Below are 21,369 nucleotides of genomic sequence, written 5' to 3' on the forward strand. Positions count from 1 at the left end.
GGACCTGGGAGTGAGCCCCTCCCCTTTCTCTTGAGAAGCAGTCCTGTAAGGAGGAGCTTTTTGCTTCTCAAGGGGAAGTCCTGGGGCTCCTTCCATGAACCTGGAAGTCCAACAATCCCTTTGGGTGCTGGTGAAGATCATCCTCAGGGTTTACCCTGTAACATGGGAAGCTGATGGCTCCTGGGACTCAGTTAAAGGGCTAACTGAAACCAGGGCAGTTTGGCTGTGGAGCCTTGGTTGGTCAGTTCTATGCCCTTGGTCTTTGCACTACACGCTGAATACTTGACCATGTGCATTTCTTTTGGGCACAGCCCTGGGGTGATGTGCTGATGTACCTGGAGGCTTCTGATTCAGTGCATCCTGTGCATCTGCCTTTCTGCCATCCTGCATGAACACTGGCTTGGGGACACCAGTGACAGCCATGGTTTGACTTTCCCTCCTGCCTGGAGGGTAAGATGCGGGAGCCTACAAAGATTTTGATTGGATGGTTTCCAGGGCATGTCTGTCTCCCAAGAGACTTTTTGGCAGGTGGCACTGTGGTCTCCATTCCGTCTGGTAGCACCCTTTTTCTTATTCCAGCAATGAACCCCAGCCTCTTTGGGTGCTGTGGAGAAGACAAACACAGGCAGAATTCAGGACCACACTGTGAGCCTGGAAGGGTAGGGAAGGCTTTGCAAAGAGCACACAGAGCTCATAGGATCTACACTCCAGAGATGAGTCTGTTTCAGGGCCCATGGAAGTCAAATCTGCCAGGCAGTCATGGCCCACATCAGCTCTGCAAAACCCACAGATGGGCAGGTTGGGCATGGACAAGTGATGAGTTAAAGCTTCCACAAAAAGTAAAGCTGGGCTCACACTGATGAGTCAATGTATGTGGCATGTGTCTTTGTGTTTTTGTCAAGACATAGAAAACAAAATAGAGATGTTTGGGAAGACAGACAGGAAGAACGGTGTGAGCCTCCTGTGGCCATGTGGAAACAAATTCAGATTATAAAGTATCTCACTCTCTATGGAGAATTGTAATCATCTCACATGGGATTTGAAGCCAGGAAAATGCATTTATAGATGCCCTGTCCTTGAATCTGAATCTCATAATGGTTTTGCGGCCTACTCTGTAGGCAACAGATTGGAATGGAAGAGATTGGGATATGTAGATGCCACAGAGAGTTCTCTGATAATTGTCTGGATTATAGATGTAATAGAAAAAAATGCAAAACCATAATAACCAAGAAAAAACAAAACAAAAGCCCAGTGCCTTGATGGCAAGAGCAAAATCTGAGGACAGGAGGGTAAACCATGTTTTTTTTGTTTGACATCCGTGAGATGGAGGTCCTGGAGTCCTTGATCTAAGTTCATGCTCAAGGGTAGTGACAGAAAGCATCTCCATCCTCTAGGTCAACTAGTCTACCATGCTGGTAACCCCACAGAAGAGGCTTACTCAAACCCAAGTCAATCTAATCTTAGAGGGACCAAATGAACCCTTGCTGCAACTGAGATATTTGAGATATTTATGAAAGCTGCCCGACACAGGGGACATGACATGAGCAAAGAGGTAACATGGTAGAAAAAGTGACAATGTTGCAAGTCTCAGGTACTTCAATGGTCAGGATCAAAAACTTTTTACTTATAGCCTAGCTGATGTTTTTTTCCTTCCTTGAACCTTCAATGGTAAATTTCTGAAAGAGAGTCTTCCTTTTATGTTCATCACACCTGTGGGACAGACAATGGAGAAGAGACAGGTCAGCTTTGGTCTCCAAAGAGGAAACTACTTCCTAGATCTCTGGCCCATTTTGCGGTGTTTTGAGACTGCTTGAGGAGATATGGTATGCTGATGAGCTTTGCCACATCTGGTACCTTCTCTTTTCAGCCCCATACTCTTGTGTTTACCAATCACTCATTTCTGTGGGGGCGAGTTTGCTCTGTGTGTCTTTCACAGCCTGGCTTATGGTCTCCAGTGTCCAGAAACCTGAGTCCTGTGAGGATCCTTGTTCTTCTCTTTCCTGGATTCCAGTGGTTGTGGCACTAGGAACCTATAGACACACTTGATTGGCCACCTCCTCCTCGAGGTGTGGCCAAAGGCTCCACAGCCTCTGCATTTCACCTGTGAGTGCCAAAGGATGTATCAGAGGCACAAAGGGATCCCTGACCTGTGTAGACTTAATCCAGGTCAAGGTCCAAATGTTCTTCAATGTTCTCTCTAGAATGAGCACACACACAGACACATGTACCTGACTCACGCATACTACACAAAGGGTTTAATCAAAGGGCTGTTTCTTTGAACCTGGAAGAGGCAAGTGTCTTTTGAGCGGTGCCAGGAAGATGATAGTGATCCCTCTCAACCAAAGAACTAGTCCTGCTAAAGAGGATTTGTACCTAACTTCCTGGTCTTCCTTTACGTCTATAGGCAGGAGGTGTAGTTCTCATGCCTGCCTCTTTGAACAGGTGAGGATCATCATTCAATGAAACAACTTTAACAGGGTGGGAGAACACTGGCCAGCTATGGGCACAACTGACTGCAGGATGGTAGCACCATTCTGTCCAGAAAACTCATTCCATTGACACTATTTACCAATATGTAAGCAAAGACCTAACGCATTCAAGTCCATAATCTGGGATAGCCTCTGAATGTACTACCCATGACTTTTGTTTTCTACTTAGGTCCTACTATTGTTAAATGAACTATGTCAACCCAAAATGTTTCTGCTTAAAACCTCATCCTGAGAAAGGTTCAGTGATCCAGAGGGGAAGGGATCACCCAGCATATACTCTGGCAGCCTGTTAATAAAGACTTTCTATTGGCCTACACCCATGTCTTCTGTGGTGTACATCCCACAGCACAAAAATTCAGTCATGAATCCCAGTATATGTCTTGCATACCCTAGAGGTCTAGGTACATACAGGTCTCCACTTACCCAAGGTTCTCTTCTTCCAGTGGGGGAACCTTCTGTGCCATGGACCCTCTTGGCTTACTCTGGGCTCTCTGGGGTGGAAGGGCTCCATGGCCCCAAATCTGCAAGCATCTCAACTCACTGAGTGTGGGTCCATCACCTGGAGTATATTGGCTAAGATTTTCTAAGAAATCGAAGAGTTTTAATCAATGATGCTAATGGCCATTACAAAATGATCCACTTTCTCTGAATTCCCAAGCATATTCAAACCAAATGGAAACTTGGGGACTTGAAGTTGAAACATTCTAGGAATGTTTCAAATTAAGAAAGCTGTTTCCAGGTGGTAGTTGCACTGGCCTTTAATTGTAGCACTTGGGAAGCAGTAGCAGGAAGATCTATGTGAGCTTGATACGAGAGAGAGAGAGAGAGAGAGAGAGAGAGAGAGAGAGAGAGAGAGAGACTCTCAAACTATTGTCACAGAAATATGGATTGAGCCCAAGTAAACCTCTCACCTTACTTGTTTTTGGTAGAGAGAAATCCAAATTACCAAAACAACAAATGAAAAGGGGAACGTAACAACATACACTGAGGCAGTCCAGAGAATCATTAGGTCCTACATCAAAAACCTGTACTCCACAAAATTGGAAAAATACAGTTTTCTTGATAGGTTAAAAAATGCCAAAATTAAATCTAGGCCAGATATAAAATATAAATAGACCTATAACCACAAAGGAAATAGAACAGTGACTCAAAGTCTCCCTACCCCCTGCAAACACACACACACACACACACACACACACACACACACACACACACACACACACACACAAAACCAAGCAGGCTAGGGCCTGAGATCTACAAAGTTGCTCCCCTTTGCAGACAAATGCTGACATGTTCCTGCACAGCTGCCTGTCCCAGGGATGTAATAAGCAGCAGAGGAAGGCTAACTTTTAGCATTTCCCCAGAGGGCCCAACACATCAACTTGGCTATGAGTAAGAGCAATGACCCTGTCCCTAAAAGACTGTTTCCCCATGTCCTAAATCAATGTCTTTTTGTTTCCATGTTGCCTCTTTGCTCACCTGATGTCCCCTGTTCCTGTTGGCTTTCATAAACATCTGTTGGACCAGGGGTTTACTTGGTCTGTTTCAGAATTCAGATGGATGTTGATGAGTGAGCCACTGCTGTATGGTTCTCAGGGTAGACCAGCTGTCCTGGAGGTTGGGCAGGTACTACCTCAATTGTCCTTGAGAATGACCTTGGATATCAGATTCCAGGTACTCCTTCTGAAGCCTGTTACAAACATGGTCTGCGTTGGAGACTTTCTTCCTACCTTCCTGTCTGTCCAGATTTTCTTCTTGTCATGCTGGCAAATGATGTTTTCTGATGCTTCTGAAATCCAGACACTTATCAGAGAACTCTAAGTGGCACCTACACATCCCAGTTTCTTCCATGCCAGTCTGTTGGCTACACAGTGACCCCAAAAAGAATTGTGAGAATCACATTCAAGGCAGGGCATCTAAAAATGCCTTTTACTGGCTTCTCATCCCATGTGAGATGATTACAATTCTCCACAGGGAGTGAAATACCTAATAATCTGAAGCTAACTGTTTCCAGGTGGCCACAGGAGGCTCACACCCTGTCTCTCCAGACATTTTTGTTTTCTATAGGTCTTGCCAGAAAACACATGGAATAACCTTGACTTAAACTTTGCAGGGAGGCTGTAACTCTTCACTTCTCCATGCCGAACTTGCCTATGCTACAGGTTTCGGATAGCTGGTGTGGGCCATGACAGTCTGGCAGATTTGACTTCCATGTGACCAGAGACAGACTCAATTCTGGAGTGTTGATCCTATGAACACCATGTTTTTTTTTGAAAGCCTTCACTACCCTTCCAGTGAAGGTCAGTGTGGTCCTGAACTCTGCCTGTGTTTGTCTTCTCCACAGCACCCAAAGATGCTGAGGTTCATTGTAGGAAACAAAAAGGGCGCTACCAGACGGAATGGAGACCACAGTGCCACCTGCCAAAAAGTCTCTCAGGAGACAGACTTGCCCTGGAAACACTCCCGCCAAAAGCTTTGCAGGTTCCTGCATGTTGCCCTCCAGAGAGGAACAAGGTCAAACCATCTGTCATTGATGATCCCAAGCCACTGTTCAGGCAGGATGGCAGAAAGGCAGTTGCACAGGATTCACTCCATCAGAAACTTCAGTGTACCTCAGCACATCAGCCCAGGACTGTGCCCAAAAGAAATGGACTTAGTCAAGCATTCAGCGTGGAGTGCAAAGACTAGGGGCCCAGAACTGACCAACCAAGGCCCAAGAGCACAGCTGCCCTGGTCTCAGACAGACCTTGTACTGAGTCCTAGGAACCATCAGCTTCCCACGTTGCAGGGCAACCCCTGAGGATGATCTTCACCAGGACCAAGGTGATTGCTGGACTTCCAAGTTCATAGAAGGAGCCCTAGGACATCCCACTGAGAAGCAAACACCTACTTGTATGAGCCCAGCCTCTCAAGATAAGGGGAGGGAGCCAGCTCCCAGGTCCTATGGAATGTCCTCTATGAGGACCTTCTGGTCTCCTCCTCCTCAGAGGACAGGGATGGGGAGTGAGCCTTCACCTGCAAAGAAGATACCACCTCCCTGCTGAGACTGCCTAGATCCTTCATGATCCCAACAAGATGGACTTTTGGAAAGTGAAAAGAATCTGGATTACTGGGTTCCTCTGAAGAATGCACTGGGTAGGTGACTGAAAACTGTCAGGTTCACATCCAAAGAGATGAAACACTGAAAACTCCTCTCCAGGCTGGACTCACATCTCCATGCAAGTAGCCTCACATCTGCCTGGACTCTGGACACTGGAGTGTGCTGCTGAGAAGTAATCTGAAGGAAGGTCACCTATCATCTCCCTTTTGTCATTGACCTTTAAGTGATTCTTTCATTAAGCCCCATATTCATAGCTACCTTCTAGATGCCATACCATATGTTGCTTTCTACTTTTGGCATTAAAATTGTCCTCCAAATTATGCCTGTGTGGGTTTTTTGCACTATGTTTTAATAGCAATCCACACACCCAAGTGGCATCTGCCTAACTCAGTGATGCCATACAGACACTCTGCACACCCCCACCACAATGTCATGTCAGTCTAGTGTTAAGCAAAGCCATGATCGTTGCCTCAGTTCTAGGACTCCACTGGCTGCTTCTTGAGCTTCCATACAAGGTTTCCTTCATGGTCAGTCAGTTTCCTGCCCCTGAACCTCATCTTAAACTTGGTATGGGACCCAATATTTATATCAGCACATTACAAACCCTGTCAGAGATTCTCTATCCTGCTCTGTTTGCCTTACAGCTCTTCATGTCAACACCCAGTCTAGGGCCTGGGTGCCTCTCCTTTCTTCCAACTTATATTCTTCTGACAGCCTCTCACACTGACTGGAAGTTCAACAGCTGGGATCTCCTTGCTGACTAGTAGGCTTCAAAGATTTGTTGGTCTTGAGTTCCTTGGCTGGGTGAGGGCTATCTTTGCATAGGTTTGTGCTTCCAACCAACATCAGCTCAGGTAATTAGGAATTCCCTCTTTGTATCATGATGTCAGTCCTCCCCCCTCTTGGGGGGTGCTGCTGCACATGCTCTGTTCCTCCTTGGCTCTCAGTTGCTTTTATCTCTAGATCAACTATTTACTCATCCAATAGTTCTCTTTTGCTTCTTGCTCCACTCCTCTCCACTTTCTAGGGATCTTAATTGTTATGGTTTTAGTTTCCTTGAGTCACCTATCCGAGCCTGTATGCCCATTATCCCCATTGGTGGACTCCCATGTGCTCCCAACTTGCTGGCTAGAAATAAGCTTGATGGATGAACTGGTCCTACTTCAAAATATGCCAAGTGTGAGAGAATATCCAAAATTAATGAAATTGGAGATAAAGAGGGATTAACAACTTACACTGCAAAAATCCTGAAAATCACAACATTCTCCAAAACCTGTTCTTTACAACTTACTAAATTGGAAAATCTGAGACAATTTTCTTAATATGTACCATGTACCAAATTTAAAGACCAATACATTTTTCTTCCTTTTTTAAAATATAGGAATGTGTCCCCTGACAGGATACAACACAAAAACACTTAAGTTTTCCTGAGTTTGAAATGGTAATTTCCTTTGCCCATCAGAATGCCCAATGAAAACATTAAGTTATCACCTTGCACAAAACTCAAGTCCAAATGGATCAAAGACTTTAACATAAATCTGGTTACTCTGAACCTGATAGAAGAGAAAGTGTGAAGTTGCTTTGAACGCACTGGCACAGGAGACAACTTCCTGAATATAACACCAGTAGCACAGACACTGAGACTGACAATAAATGGGACCTCCTGAAACTGAAAAGCTTTTGTAAGGCAAAGGACACTGTCAATAGGACAAAACAGCAGCCTATAGAATGTGAAAACCCTACGTCTGACAGAGGGCTGATCTCCAAAATAAGAAGTTAGGCATCAAGGTACCAAATAATCCAATTAATAATGTTGTGAAGATCTAAACAGAAGTCTCAACAGAAGAACTCGAAAGGCTGAGAGTCACATAACTGATCAACATCTTTAGCTATCAAAATGGCTGAGATACCATCTTATGCCTATTAGTTTCCAAGATCAAAAAATGCTAATGACAGCCTATGTTGGAGAGAATTGGAGTAAGGGGAGCACTCCTTCACTGCTGGTGGAGTGCAAACTTGAACATCCACTTTGGAAATCAATATGGATGTTTCTCAGAAAAGTGAGAATCCATTTATCTCAAGACCCAGTGATATCACTTTTGGCCATATAGCCAAAGGATGCACAACCATAACATAAGGACACTTGCTCAACCATATTCATAGCAGCATTAATTGTAATAGCCAGAACCTGGAAACATAATGGATAAAGATGTGGGACATTTACACAATAGAGTATTACTCTGTGGTAAAAAAAAAATGACATTATGAAATTGCAGGCAAATGGGATATTTTTCCTAGTTCCATCCGAGTGAGATAAGCCAGACCCAGAAAGACAAACACAGTATTACTCATGAGTGGATATTGGATATAAAGCAAAGGATAACTAGGTTACAATCCACAGACCCAGAGAAGCTAGGTAACAACGAGGATACTAAAAGTGATGCGTGGGTTTCCCAGGGAAGGGGAAATAGATGAGATCTCCTGGGTATACTGGGAGTGGGACTGGAGTTTGGATAGGGGAGGGGATGGAAGTAGGGGAACATGAGGGATTGGATTGGTCAACTTCGGGGTGGGATGGAGGGAGAGAGCAAAAGAAAGAAATATCTTAACAGTGGGGAGGATTTTGGGGTTATAAACCTGGCGCAAGGGAAATTCCCAGGAATCTGTAAGGATGACTCCATCAAAGACTCTTAATAGTGTAGAGGGTACAGGAACTGGCCTTCCCCTGGAATCATATTGATGACTATCCTAATTGTCAACAGAGAGCCTTCATCCAGTAACTGATGGAAGCAGATGCAGAGATCTACAGGCAAGCACTGGGCTTAGCTATGGAGTTCAGTTGACAAGAAAGGAGGGATTGTACAAGCAAGAGAGTTTAAGATCACAATAATGAAATCACAGAGACCTTTGACCTGAGCTAATGGGAGCTCAAGAATTCTATATACTAGCAGCTAAGGAGGTGCATGGGACTGACCTAGGCCCTCTGCATGGGGATGACAGTTGTGTAGCTTGGTCTGTAGAGTCCCTAGCAGTGGGATCAGTACCTGTCCCCGATACAAGAGATTGAGTTTTGGAACATATTCCTTAAGCAGGGAAGCCTTGGTCAGCTTTGATGTTGAGCGGGGGCCTTGGTCCTGCCTCAACATGATAGGACCTGCTTTTTGGATTCCTATGGGAGGCTTGCCTCTTTTTGAACAGACGAATGGATAAGGTAGCATAGAAGGGAGGTGGGAGAAGGAAGGGGGAGAGAGGTGGGAGGGGAAACTGATATGTAAAATGGAAAAATTTAAGAATTATAATAAAAATTTTGCCAAATGAGAACTACCATACACCCCACAGTTAAGGCCAGGCTGTCTTCTCAGACCACTGTCTTCAGCACCTTGGAGGGAAAGGCACTACAGTGCTCAGCAGCTCCAACCAGCCCAGGCAGAATCCAAGCTCAAGGTCAGTTTTGGCCACAAGAGAACTCATCCCAGAAACTGACACAAAAGTAGCTTTTGCTTGGTGCTATCTAGACATTCATGTTATTTCTTTCTAGGCAGGAGGAGTGATGGGGGAATTGTGCATGCCAGTCTATACTAGCAAGCAAATACCAGACAACCCTGACCTAGGACTTGAGACTCTACTCCATGAACACTGGTCACCTCATCATTCACTTATTTTAAACTGAAGTGTTTAGTCTTCATGTTTTACCGCCTTCCCTCAACGCTTCCAAACTCCATGCTGTTGCCCCATATTTTCCAATTCATGTCCTCCTAGTTTACTAAGAATTTCATTCTTTTCTCATTATTTCAGTACCTCACATATCTTAAATATGTATTTTCCAATGGGATAACTCTAGTTATTTGCTATATTCTCACATTTACCCCAGGAAATCAACCACCATCATTTCAAAAGAAATAGTCTCTTTATTTCATTCTCCATCTCTGTCTCCGTCTCTCCCTGTGTCTACCCCTCCACTCCCATGTCTACGCCTGCCCTATAGACTCTCATTATGTGTCCCTGACTGATAGCACTATAGAAACGTTACTATCAGTGATTAGAAAATTTAGAGTATAGCTCCTTTATTAATGTGCTTGGTGGGTGAGTTGGTCAAATGCTAGCTCCTCTCACTATTGATACATTCTGAGGAAACAGACAATTTGAAGGTCACTGGAATTGATGAATATCTCAATAGCCAAAAATAATTGGATTAGATAGCAAGCATTAGATGGAATGGCAGGGCAAAGTTAATGTTTTGGTGTGTATGGGCAAGTCCTGCAGGCTTCTACCTTCTATCCACACACAGAGTGTGGTGGCAGGAAAGGTTCTGACCTTTCTTCTGTGGCCTCTTAAGTAAATATCTGTCTGAAACAGCACCCAAAGCATTTTCTGTGCTGGCTATCTATTCTTTTCTAAATTCACTGAAAGTATTTCCCTACAGATGGTCCAAGTACTGATATATAACTGCTGCTGGTATTGTAATTGAATTTTCCCTTGGAAAAAATCTGTTGGGACCCTGTAGCTTCACTTAACTAGTAATGGAGACATGTAGAGATGTGACCCAGATTAGAGGTGTGCCTTCCCCCCTCAATTCTGGAGGCACTTATCCTCATGTCTTCAACATCCAGTCTTTTCCTCAATCTGCTAATTGGGTTAGATGATATCATGGACCTTGTAAGCTACCTGTGAAGCAACTTTTCAATTCCATTGAGCCAGCATCCTGGAAACCAACTCCTGCCTGGCATGTGTATGTCCAGATTCCACATCTCAGAGAATCTGCTGGATAGAACAGAGCAGAGGGAGACAGTTTATTCTGAGGTTGGAGTCCTTATCAGATGTTTAAGGTGGCTGGTTATAAACACATGAATGCTTTGCAATGTTTGTGGGTTCACTGAGATTATGATGTGATAGGTGTAGTATTTCACTTAAGCATTTTGCTGAACAGAGTTTGATGGCATTAATCATTCTTAAAGGGAAATACTCCAAGAATGCACCAGCTTCAAGTCTCTAAGGCCCATTTCACTATTCTGTGGTGGTGGAAACACAAAAGGGATTCAATGTGTGATGGCCATTAGCATTCTTGTCATGTCATGGAATTTCACACCACAATATCCAGTTTTCCTCTGAACCTGCTAATTGGATTAGATGACATTATGTATTACTTGATCTTAACTGGAACAGCTTGGGAAGACACTGCTAAGTCCTGTTTGAGCCAGCCTCCTTCATGAAAGCAGCCTCCTGGTCCAAATACCACAGCTCAGGATGTCTGCTGGCTAGACCAGGTGGAGAAAGTTAGCTCTCAGATGGGAGTCCTTGTCAGGTTTTTCTTGAGTAGGGAGAAACTGTCACCCATTATAAAAGTAGAAGGCTGCTCCTTCCTCTCCCACCTCTTCTCATTCCCTTCTCTCCCCCTCCCATGTCTCCCTTCTATTCTCCTCTTCCTACCTCCTCTCCCTCCCCTGAGTCTGTATCCACTTTGCCCTTCTTGCTCTGTTCCTTTCCCCTTCCCCTACCTTTACCTCCATCTCCCTACACCATTCATGCTACCTCCATCTGGGCAGCCATCTCTATCTTGCTCTCCCCACACACACCAGCTCAGGCAGAGAACAAGCTCATGTGTCTTAGGGTTTCTGTTGCTTCGATAAAATGTCATCACCAAATAGCACGTTCAGGAGGAAAGGGGTTTTTCAGCTTGCACTTCTGTATTGCTGTTCACCACTGAAGAAGTCAGGGCAGGAACTCAAACAGCAGGATCCTGAAGGCAGGATCTGATGCAGAGGCCATGGAGGGTTATGGGTTACTGACATCATTTCCCTGGATTGCTCAACCTGCTTTCTTATAGATTCCAGGGTCATCAGCCCAAGTCTCATACCACTCACCGTGGGCTAATTGATCAGTAATTGAGAATGTCCTACAGCTGGACTTCATTAATTCGTTACCTTAGCGCTTCATCATCTTCTGACTCTAGCTTGTGTCAAATTGACACATGAAACCGGCCACTATAACAGACGTCTTGTCAACTTGACACACAAACACATTATTAAGCCACAAGATAGTCTTATTCATCCCCCCAGGTGTCACAATAAAAACAAAGTGTTCCACAATCTTACAAATTCAAACACATTCAAATTTCAGTCCAATTAAAATAGCCAATTTCTTTTAAAATCTAAAGTCTCTCAAATGTGGGTGCCAGTAAAAAACACTTTATTTCAGGAGGGAAAAATCCGGCACTGTCACAATCAAATCAAAGCAGAATAAATTCCAAATGTCCAATGTCTGGGATCTACTCACGATCTTCTAGACTCCTTCAAAGAGGTGGCTCATTTCTCAGGTTCTGCCCTCTGCAGCAAACACAGCTTGTATTCTAGGCTCAAGATGGCTCCACTCCACTCCTCTGCTGCTGTTGGTGGTGGTCATTCCATGTTCTACTGGCATCTCCAAAATGTTGCAACTGGTCAGACCTTTTACCAATAGCCTCTCATAGGCTCTCTTCATGGTGCCAAGCCTCAGTGTCTTTGTGTGACCACTTCAGTCCCAGGCCTTCAACTACCAGTGAGGTTGCACCTTCACCAATGGCCTCTCCTGCCTTCTCACAGTGCCAACCCTCAGCTGCTCTCCATGACCCCTGAATGCCTTCAAAACTCAGTACTACCTAGGTGACTCTTACTCATAGTAAAAGTCTGGCTGCCAGCATGTGGTACAACCTCGGCTGCCTCTGGAACACAGCTTTTCTATGCTCTGGAGAAACACAACCAGAAGATTTCACTTGAGTGACTCTCGTCTCTTTCTGATTTTTCGAGACAAGGTTTCCCTGTGTGGCTTTGGAGCCTATCCTGGAACTAGCTCTTGTAGACCAGGCTGATCTCCAACTCACAGAGATCCACCTGTATCTGCCTCCCAAGTACTGACATTAAAGGAGTGTGCCACCACTACCCAGCCCTCTGGTCTCTTCTTAATCACCACTAACTTCTTAGCTCTGAGCAGCATCAAGTACACCAGCAAAGCCAAGTTTCAATTTAGTAGTTCTGGTGTCTTGTTAATCACAATCAATTCTTGGGCCCCACTGAACCAGAATCACAGAATCTTAATTCAAAATAGCAAATGACTCTGATAGAGACTTTAAGATGTCTTCTGAAACCTCACCAGCCAGTCCTCCATCGTCTACACCGCTCTCAATATTCTTACTTCCCAAGCTCATAAAGAACATGCCACTGAGCTCTTAACAGTAATGACTCTTTTAGCCCAAAGTTCCAAAGTCCTTCCACAATCCTCCCCAAGACAGGGTCAGGCCTATCAGAGCAATAGCCCAGTATACCAGTACCAACTTGTCTTACTTAGGGTTTCGAAGGCTGAGCCGAAACACCATGACCAAAAATGAAAGTTGGAAGAGGTTTATTCAACTTACGCTTCTATATTAGCGTTCACCATTGAAGGAAGCCAGGAAAGGAACACAAACTGGGCAGGGAAATGGAGACAGGAGCTGATGCAGAGGCCATGAAGAGGTGCTGTTACTGGCTTGTTTCCCTGGCTTTTTCAGCCTGCTTTCTTATTGAAGTCCAGGACCGCCATGCTTTGGCCCCTCCCCTCACAGATCACTAATTGAGAAAATGCCTTACAGCTGGACTCAGGGACCCATTTCCTCAGCCGAGACTCCTTCCCCTTTGATGACTCTAACTTTCATCAAGCTGATACACCAAACAAGCTGGTACAGTCAGTATGGGCCACAAGAGATCTTACTTCAGAAACAAACACAAAAGTAGCATTTTCTTAGTGTTTTCATATTTTCATTTTGGAGTAGGAGGCAGGAGGATTAGTGAAGGAAATCAGGACAGTTTACATCACAAAGTAAATTCCAGAGAACCCTAGCCTAGGATTTAGCCCCACTATGTGATAAACACTTGAAAGACCCCTACCCAGGACCCCCTAGAAAAAGAAAAGCAAGGCCAGGCCGTTGCCTAATGAAAGAAACCAGCTGGCAGGATGTCAAACGGGATCTGTGGTCACCAGAGCAGTCATGGGACCGGGATAATAATTGCTGAAGCGTGCCAGGGTCTTTTATGTGGCAATACCAGGACACCTAGTCCTTGGCAACTACCCTTGCCCCCAGTTGTGTCTATGATCACCATAGTAGTCATGGGACCGGATAATAATTGCTGAAGCGTGCCGGAGTCTTTCATAAAGTAATACCAGGAAACTTAGTCCGTGGGAACTACCCCTGCCCCCAAGATGAGCCAATGAAATGCCTGTTACTTATGTAACCATTAAAACTCTATAAATATTGTACTCCCTGCAAGCCCGGTATGCTCTGCACCCGAATTGCAGTAGCATCAGCAGGTGCCTGTGTACTCAATAAATAACCTCTTGCATTTGCAGCCAGTGGTCTGGCCCCGGTTCTTGGGCAGAGGGTTCGGTTCAGTGCCCAGCGCTTTGATGCCGAGGTCTTTCACACTAACCATTTTAGAATTTTTTGATTAAATACTCATGATTATAATTTTAACTATTTTGTGAAATTTACATTATTACTAGACCTCCTTCTCCCTCTTTGTTTATTATTATTTTCATTTTTGAGACAGGGTTTATGTGTAGTTCTGGCTGTCTTGGAACCAGCTCTGTAGATCAGGTTGGCCTCTAACTCACAGAGACCTATCTGCCCTGCCTACCTGAAGCTGGAATTAAAATCATAGGCCCCCATCACCTGGTCAATTTTCAGTCTTTCTTAGGGAGTAAAACAAAACAAAACAAGAAACCACACAAAGGAAAGTGCCAAGTGTTGACAGAGATGGCGTGCAGGAGATATGGATTTCTCACTAGTTGGATGGCATAAAAGCCCCTCTGCACCAGTATACTGGCTTGTAGGCAGATCCCAGAGGCCACTTTAAGCTATGGGTTGGCACCTTAAACCCTTCACTGAGGCTCCAAGATACGTTCCCCTGCCTGAAATCTCCTCACCTGAGATGGCCAGGAGCTCCTGAGGCCAGGGGCTACTTAGTCACAGCCCATATGCCCACCCTCAGGGTCCTGCATACTGAGGTCCACTACAGGTCAAGATTCAGCTGCTTAGCTGACTGGGGGAGGGTATCTCTGTGAAATACTGCAGTGAGGAAGAAGGGTCAAAAGAAAATGTTGACTTGGATTAATCTAATCAAACAGACACTTTCATCTGCAGCCCAAGGAAAGGTCAATGATTATCCTGGCCTTACAGTCATGGGGGAGACATTAGCATTTTCTGTTCTACTTCACAGACATTGTGTATCTTGTCGTTGATTTTACCTTCTTTTCGATTAAGAAAATTTAAATCCCAAACCCAGGGAATAAGGCAAAAACAAACAAACAAACAAACACAGCAGGATTGCCCTATGCCTGCCTAAACAACTCCCAGCTCTCTGATATATTCTTGCCTCACCAAGTCCCAAAAGCCTCACTCCCCTGCACTCACTAGAAATGCCTCTCTTCCAGTGTGAAGTGTCCCCCAAATGACTAGCACCCATACTAATCTACTGGCTACACCTCACCTGGTCAGTAAATCTCTGGGTTTGATGTCCCTGTGAGTCTGTACATAATTCAAACAAATCCAGTATACACTATTGTTGCTACAAAGCATGAACCTCATAGCCTTGCAGGTTCCCCGTAGTCTACTGAGTTGGCTGTGATCTTCTGCCCTGTGCTGTGAAGATACTTGATTGCTTGGTCTAACCTGTCTGGTGTGGGGATCTGGGGTTTTCTCACACTGTGTAAGACAGGGAACTCTTTCTCTACAGTGGGGTTATTCAGGAGTGATCAGGATAGAGGGCTGCTGAAGCCAGGAAGCATTTGAGACGCCTGCTTAGAACCTGTTGTGTGTATAGATCCAGCAACACAGGCCAGCAGCCTTGCCTGTGCCCATGAAGCACGGCTTTACTTCTGGACAATGCTCCCAAGAATAAAATGCTGTCTCCCTGTGTGTCAAATATCAGGTTAGTGCTATGAATTTAGACTTTAACTTTTGTCAGCTGGAAGGATGTGGATTCGGGGCTAGTCCTCCTACCTCAAAGACCCTGGTTATAGGTGGCTTCTTCTTACTTCAAATTAAGGAAAAATCTCTTACAGGTGTGCCGCCATGTTTGAATTTTAGCTAGTTCCGGATTTAGTTGCCTACAACCAACGATAGACATTAAGGTAGACAATAATCTAGGGAATAAACAAGTGAGCTCCTGAAAGGAGTGTTGCCTCGGGGCACGTAGCTCTGCCATGCTGAAAGCTGGTTCAAAAGTAGGATTGTGGCCACACTGTCCTGTTGATGCCCTGCCTATGACAGAAGTGGTGTTCTTACAGTGCAGGGTTGTGGGTCCATTCTTAATTAGCTGTGGTGTGGATTTGTATCACAAGAAATACCAGAATTTGAGGTGGGAAGACACAGGGCTTTAACTTTCATCTTGATCCTGGAAGACACACACCTTTGATTGGTGTGTGTGGTCATATTTATATATTTATTTATTGCTTTGCTTTTTTTGAGACAGGGTTCCTTTGTGTATCAGCCTTGGCTATCCTGGAACTCACTTTGTAAACCAGGCTGGCCTCAAACTCACAGAGATCCACCTGCCTCTGCCTCCTGAGTGCAGGAATTAAAGGCATGAGGGGCCAACTCCAGGCTTTGATTGCAATCTTAAGGGGGAAGACACACCTTTAATCTGGGCCACACCATCTGTTGGAAGCCTATTTACAGACATCGAGGAACAGAGCTTTCAAGCTTCACCTGCTTGCTCTTGCCCTGCTAGCAAGTCCATTCCTTCACTGGCCTTAGAGCCTCTTCCTTTGGGATATCAGCATGTAATGGTGAGCAGCTGAGACACCCAACCTGACGAAGAGAAGACATAGGCATTTACAGAAGGGAAAGAAACCTTCAGGCCACAGTCAGGGCTCCATAACCATATCTACAAGAGGCCCTAGGAACATGGACGTCTCAGTAGGTGAGTCTCACAGTAAGTCACTTCTTACATGTCCTCAACCACGGCTGTTGGCCCTGAAGTATGCTTGTCTTCTTGCTCTGCCACAGATCCTGCCCTGTCATCTCCTGATCAACCAGACCTGCCCCAGGAGGAAGCTCAGGTGGTGCCAGAGCTGGCTGTTAGGGAGGAGCACAGGCTTAGTTGGAAGAGGCCCCATGGTGTGGGAGCTGGTCTCGAGAACACCGGTAATAGCTGCTACCTGAATGCAGCCCTGCAGTGTCTGACACACACACCACCTCTTGCCAGCTACATGTTGTCCCGGGAGCACTCTCAGAACTGTTGTCACCGAGGAGCCTGCATGATGTGTGCTATGGAAGCTCATGTGACCCAAAGTTTCCTCTACTCTGGGGATGTCATCCAGCCCTCAGAGATGCTGACTGCTGCCTTCCACAAGCACAGGGAGGAAGACGCCCACGAGTTTCTGATGTTCACCTTGAATGCCATGCACACATCCTGTCTGCCAGGGAGCAAGCTCATGGGATGCACATCTAAGCAGAGCTCCATAATCCATGAGATATTTGGAGGCTCCTGGGAATCTAAGATCAAGTGTCTCTGTTGCCAGGCGACCACAGACACCTTAGAGCCCTTCCTTGACATCACTCTGGATATCCAAACTGCTCAGAGTGTGAACCAAGCCTTGGAAAATTTAGTAAAGGAGGAAAAGCTCTGTGGGGAAAATGCCTACCATTGTGACATTTGTTGGAAGAACACACCGGCTTCCAAGACCCTGATTGTGAAAGATGCCCCACAGGTTCTCTTGCTGGTGTTGAATCGCTTCGAAGAGTTCACAGGTGATAAAAAGGACAGGGAAGTGAGTTACTCTGAGTTCCTTGACTTCCAGCCATACGTATCTCAGTCCCCTAGAGACCCATTGCTTTATGTCCTGTATGCTGTGCTGGTCCATGATGGTATGACTTGTCACAGCGGTCATTACTTCTGTTATGTCAGAGCTGGCAATGGTCACTGGTATAAGATGAATGATTCTAGTGTCACCAGGTGTGATATGAAATCTGTCCTAAGTGAGCCTGCCTACGTGCTCTTCTATGTCCAGCAGACTGAGCTCAAAAAGAATTTATGGATGCTCCCACAGGCAGAACACCAGGCAGGGGAATCCAGGCACACAACGATCAACAGAGGATCCCCCACAGAAGCTGAAGAGGCCCCAGATCACATAGAGAATACAACAGTCCAAGACTTCTTAGGCCACTGGAAAGCGCCAAAGCCATTGGTGAACCTTGGAAAACATGGATCTTTAGCAGCGAATGAAGTTGTGATTCTCCAGTCCACACATGGAGACGGACTGGAGGAAGAACCATCTTGACAGGGAGAATAGTCCCATCAGGCTTCTGCCAGGCTTCTGTCTTTCTCACCAGGAGACCATGGACACTGGGCAGCTCTGTAGTAAGGGAGAGAGACCAAGATCCAAGAAGTAGACAAACTAAGGTGGGGGTTCTCATTCCATTCACTGACCCTGGGAATGTGGACAGTCTGTGACCTTGAGGGTGCCCTTGGAGAAAGAGATTTGGACCTGTACTCCAGGCAGGACAAATGCCTCACCCTAATGGTGCTCTCCACCTTTCCTGTGTCCTCCAATGTCCTTCCTGGGACCCTCAGAAGGTCAGTGTGGATGTGAAAGAGACTCTCCAGGGTTCAAGGACTAGTTAAACCTGAGTAATCTTTTGTACTGGGGAGAGGGATGTCTGCAGTGCCCTCTGTTGGAGCTCATGGTTAGACATGAGCATCCACAAGCTTTGGATTCAGGGTTTCCACTCAGTCAAGGAGGCGCTGGCCAACCCCACTTTTATAGCTTTTTCTTTAAACTTTCTTGTGGGTTTACTGTGTGGGACGTATTGAGGGGATAGTTTTATTCATTGTGCTTGAACTGCTGTTCTTTTGACCAAATAAAATTTGCTACTTGACACCGTTTGTCCTTTTGTCATGAATGATAATTGATATTGAATATTATTGGAGATGAAGCATTTCCTGGAAATTTTGGCCTCATGCTGTTCAAACCAACTCACCAGTCAGAATTAACTATTAATTCTGGATTTTTGCTCAGAAATGGAGACTCTTACCCAAACTGTTTTACACTTAACTTTATACGTGCTGTAAAACACTGGATGACTTCCTTGAGTCTTTTTTTGTTTTGTTTTTTACCTGTTCTCAGGAAATTTTAGCAGTTGGCTCTTTTGTCAACCTTTTATATAAATAAACTTTACTCTTATCCCTCACCAAGATAGCCTCTCTTTGCAGCAATCAGAGACCATTACAGACAATTATAAGGTCACAAGAGTGTTGCCTGTCTTAGGTGTCTGGCCCCACAGATTACACCAACAACACAACTACTGCCATAGGGCCAAGGGCACATGGTGGAATCGGAGGTGAAAGGATTCCAAGAGCCAGGGATCTGGAAGTGGGTTGTGAAGTTGTGTGTCCTATTCATAGAAACCGGTCTCCACCCACAATATCCCAACAATATGACTGCTTGAACACCAATAGACAAGCTATTGTACAAGCAGGAAAGCTCATGGGTTCCTACCCATAGGTACAATACTGCAGGCAACTAAAACGTGCTGAGAGAGAGAGGGAGGGAAATTATTCTTCTCTATCAATTAGTTTCCTTGTTGGTCTTCTATTGCCTAAACCATAAACATACAAGGAACACCAAATAGATACAGCTACATTTACATATTTGAGCCTTTATATCAAATATAAAGGGCTTATCAATTTGTGAGTGACTGAGGTAAGGATGGCAGAGGATGAGGGAGGGGAAAGGGTAAATGATGTAATCATTTTTAATTAAAAATTAAAGAAACTTTTTACCTAGAATGTACCAGTGAAAACACCATTTAAAAATTGTCAGTTAAGTTTAGTGCAGTATACTAAAATAAATTTCCACCAGGCACCCCAGGAAACATCAAACCTCCTCATTGATTCCACCTGTGGCTTACAGGTCCCTGAAGCTCATTCCAACTCCACTATAGTGTCCTGATATTAGAGTTATGGAAGTAAAGCATTGAGCTCATCCTCCTGCCTGAGTGTGCATATGGCATATGTGTTTGTGCTAGTAAATGGTGTGATACATGAATAAGAGTGTGTGGGTGGGTGACTAGTGTGCATATTATGGTGTGTGTGTGTGAGAGAGTGTGTGTGTGCATGTGTATACTGGTAAATGGTGTGATACATGAATAAGGGTGTGTGGGTGGGTGACTAGACTTTGCCTGCTGAGTGTGTGTGCACTTATGCATGTGTATACTGGTATGTCGAGTGATACTTGCACAGGAGTGTGGGTGGGTGGGTAACAATGCTTGTGCAGGTGCATCTGGAAGCCTAAGGGAGGCTTCTAATGCTCCCTGCCACACTCCAGCTCACTTCCGATAGCAAAGATTGTGTGTATGTTCAGAAGGTTGCTTCTTAAGCCAGCATGGCTGGTCTACACATTCCCAGGTCTATCTGGCTCTGTCCCCCTTCCCCAGCACTGGGATTACAGACATGCTTGGTTATCCCTGCTATTTTATAAGGGTGCTGGGATTAGATCAGATGTCCTTATGCTTGCATAGCAAGGGCTCTTATACACTGAGCTGCTTCCCTGTCTCCCTCCTGCTTTTTCATGTTCCAATGTCTATGTTTCTTGCAACCCTGTGCTATGTGTGGCCTCGGTATTTCAGCGGCTCTGTGTTCTAGCCTACTCCTCCATATCTGTCTCTTGACTTACTTCTTTGTATTCTCTAGTTTCACCAACTCCTCTGTAATGGTGGCTCCAGGACACAATCTGGGCCCCATTGTTCCCTGGACGGAAAGGTCTATCACTGTTCCCAATGTGTTCCACATATTTCACTTACTCAATCTTTTGCCCCACCTTTTATTTCAAACTTATTTCCAAATTTCCCCTCCAGAAGCCAGCAAGCCCTCATCCCTGCCTCTTGTCTCTTTTTTGTACAGTTTCTGATGCTCCTACACATCTTATGAACGGAGTTCACACCTGCTGGCTCCTCCCCCAGGGCCACTCTGCCTGTCTCATTTCCTTCTGGTCATCCACTCCAAGGCCACACTGCTGTCATTTTCTTTCCCAGCTTGATAGAATTGGATCTCCACAGCTGTACACACTGCCTTTACTGAGTCCTCTGCATGTGACCTATTCCGATATCTGGTATCAGATCCTTCGAAGCCCTGGTGCCTCTGTAGATTGCCAGGCCCTAGTCTTCCCAATATAACCTTGCTACTGTAAACAAGAACACACAGCTCTTGTGGATTCTTGCTCAAGTTCAGACCGTCTGTTATGGAGTTTGTGGCCCTGGGAAAATACCACAGGGTCACTGTGTCATGGCTGGTGGAACCCTGTCTTCCAGGAACAAATGGCTGGTGGGTACCAAGATGGATGTCTAGCATAAAATGGAGCTTCTTCATAACAATCAAATGAATGATTCATAATTTTTGTAGGGGTAAAGGGTTGATAATTTTTACTAAGTCATTCAGTCAGATCCCAGCCTTCATTTGAGTAACCCTTTGCAACTCTCTGATTTTAATTTTAAGCTTTTGCAATACTGAAGTAGCCCAGAGGCCATCATGAACTCTGGTATGCCAATAGGCATCACAGACAACCATTTGTTTCTTTTAACCATTATAGGGAAATGGCTTCTTTGGTAGATGAGAACTGGTTATCTTTGGACCTAACATTCCTATCTCTTGTTAATGATAAGGGGATGATGTTGTCTTCTCTATAACTACTTTTCAACTGAAATAGGACCTTGTTCTCAGGTCCAGGAAGGCTGGAATTCTGGTCAAAGTCCTGGAGGGGCAGGGTACATCTGGT

The 21,369-nt window shown here is 45.1% G+C and overlaps 1 protein-coding gene and 1 long non-coding RNA gene across 2 annotated transcripts; one reads left to right on the top strand and one right to left on the bottom strand.

The window, feature by feature from the left end:
* Window positions 1-890: 890 nt before the first annotated feature.
* On the bottom strand, window positions 891-13,092 carry LOC110339610. Its single transcript, XR_005872352.1, has 3 exons — window positions 12,977-13,092; window positions 2,913-3,072; window positions 891-1,710 (listed from the first exon to the last, which is right to left on the bottom strand). It is a non-coding gene; the product is annotated as an uncharacterized LOC110339610 (long non-coding RNA).
* Window positions 13,093-16,220: 3,128 nt separating this feature from the next.
* On the top strand, window positions 16,221-18,475 carry LOC101830847 (ubiquitin carboxyl-terminal hydrolase 17-like protein A). Its single transcript, XM_013126918.3, has 2 exons — window positions 16,221-16,517; window positions 16,604-18,475. The coding sequence occupies exons 1-2, from the start codon at window positions 16,502-16,504 to the stop codon at window positions 17,875-17,877; spliced, it is 1,290 nt and encodes a 429-aa protein (XP_012982372.1). The 5' UTR covers window positions 16,221-16,501; the 3' UTR covers window positions 17,878-18,475.
* Window positions 18,476-21,369: the final 2,894 nt, after the last annotated feature.

This window comes from Mesocricetus auratus, unplaced genomic scaffold, assembly GCF_017639785.1.
Source record: "Mesocricetus auratus isolate SY011 unplaced genomic scaffold, BCM_Maur_2.0 Super-Scaffold_100031, whole genome shotgun sequence".
In the NCBI taxonomy this organism is placed as follows: Eukaryota; Metazoa; Chordata; class Mammalia; order Rodentia; family Cricetidae; genus Mesocricetus; species Mesocricetus auratus.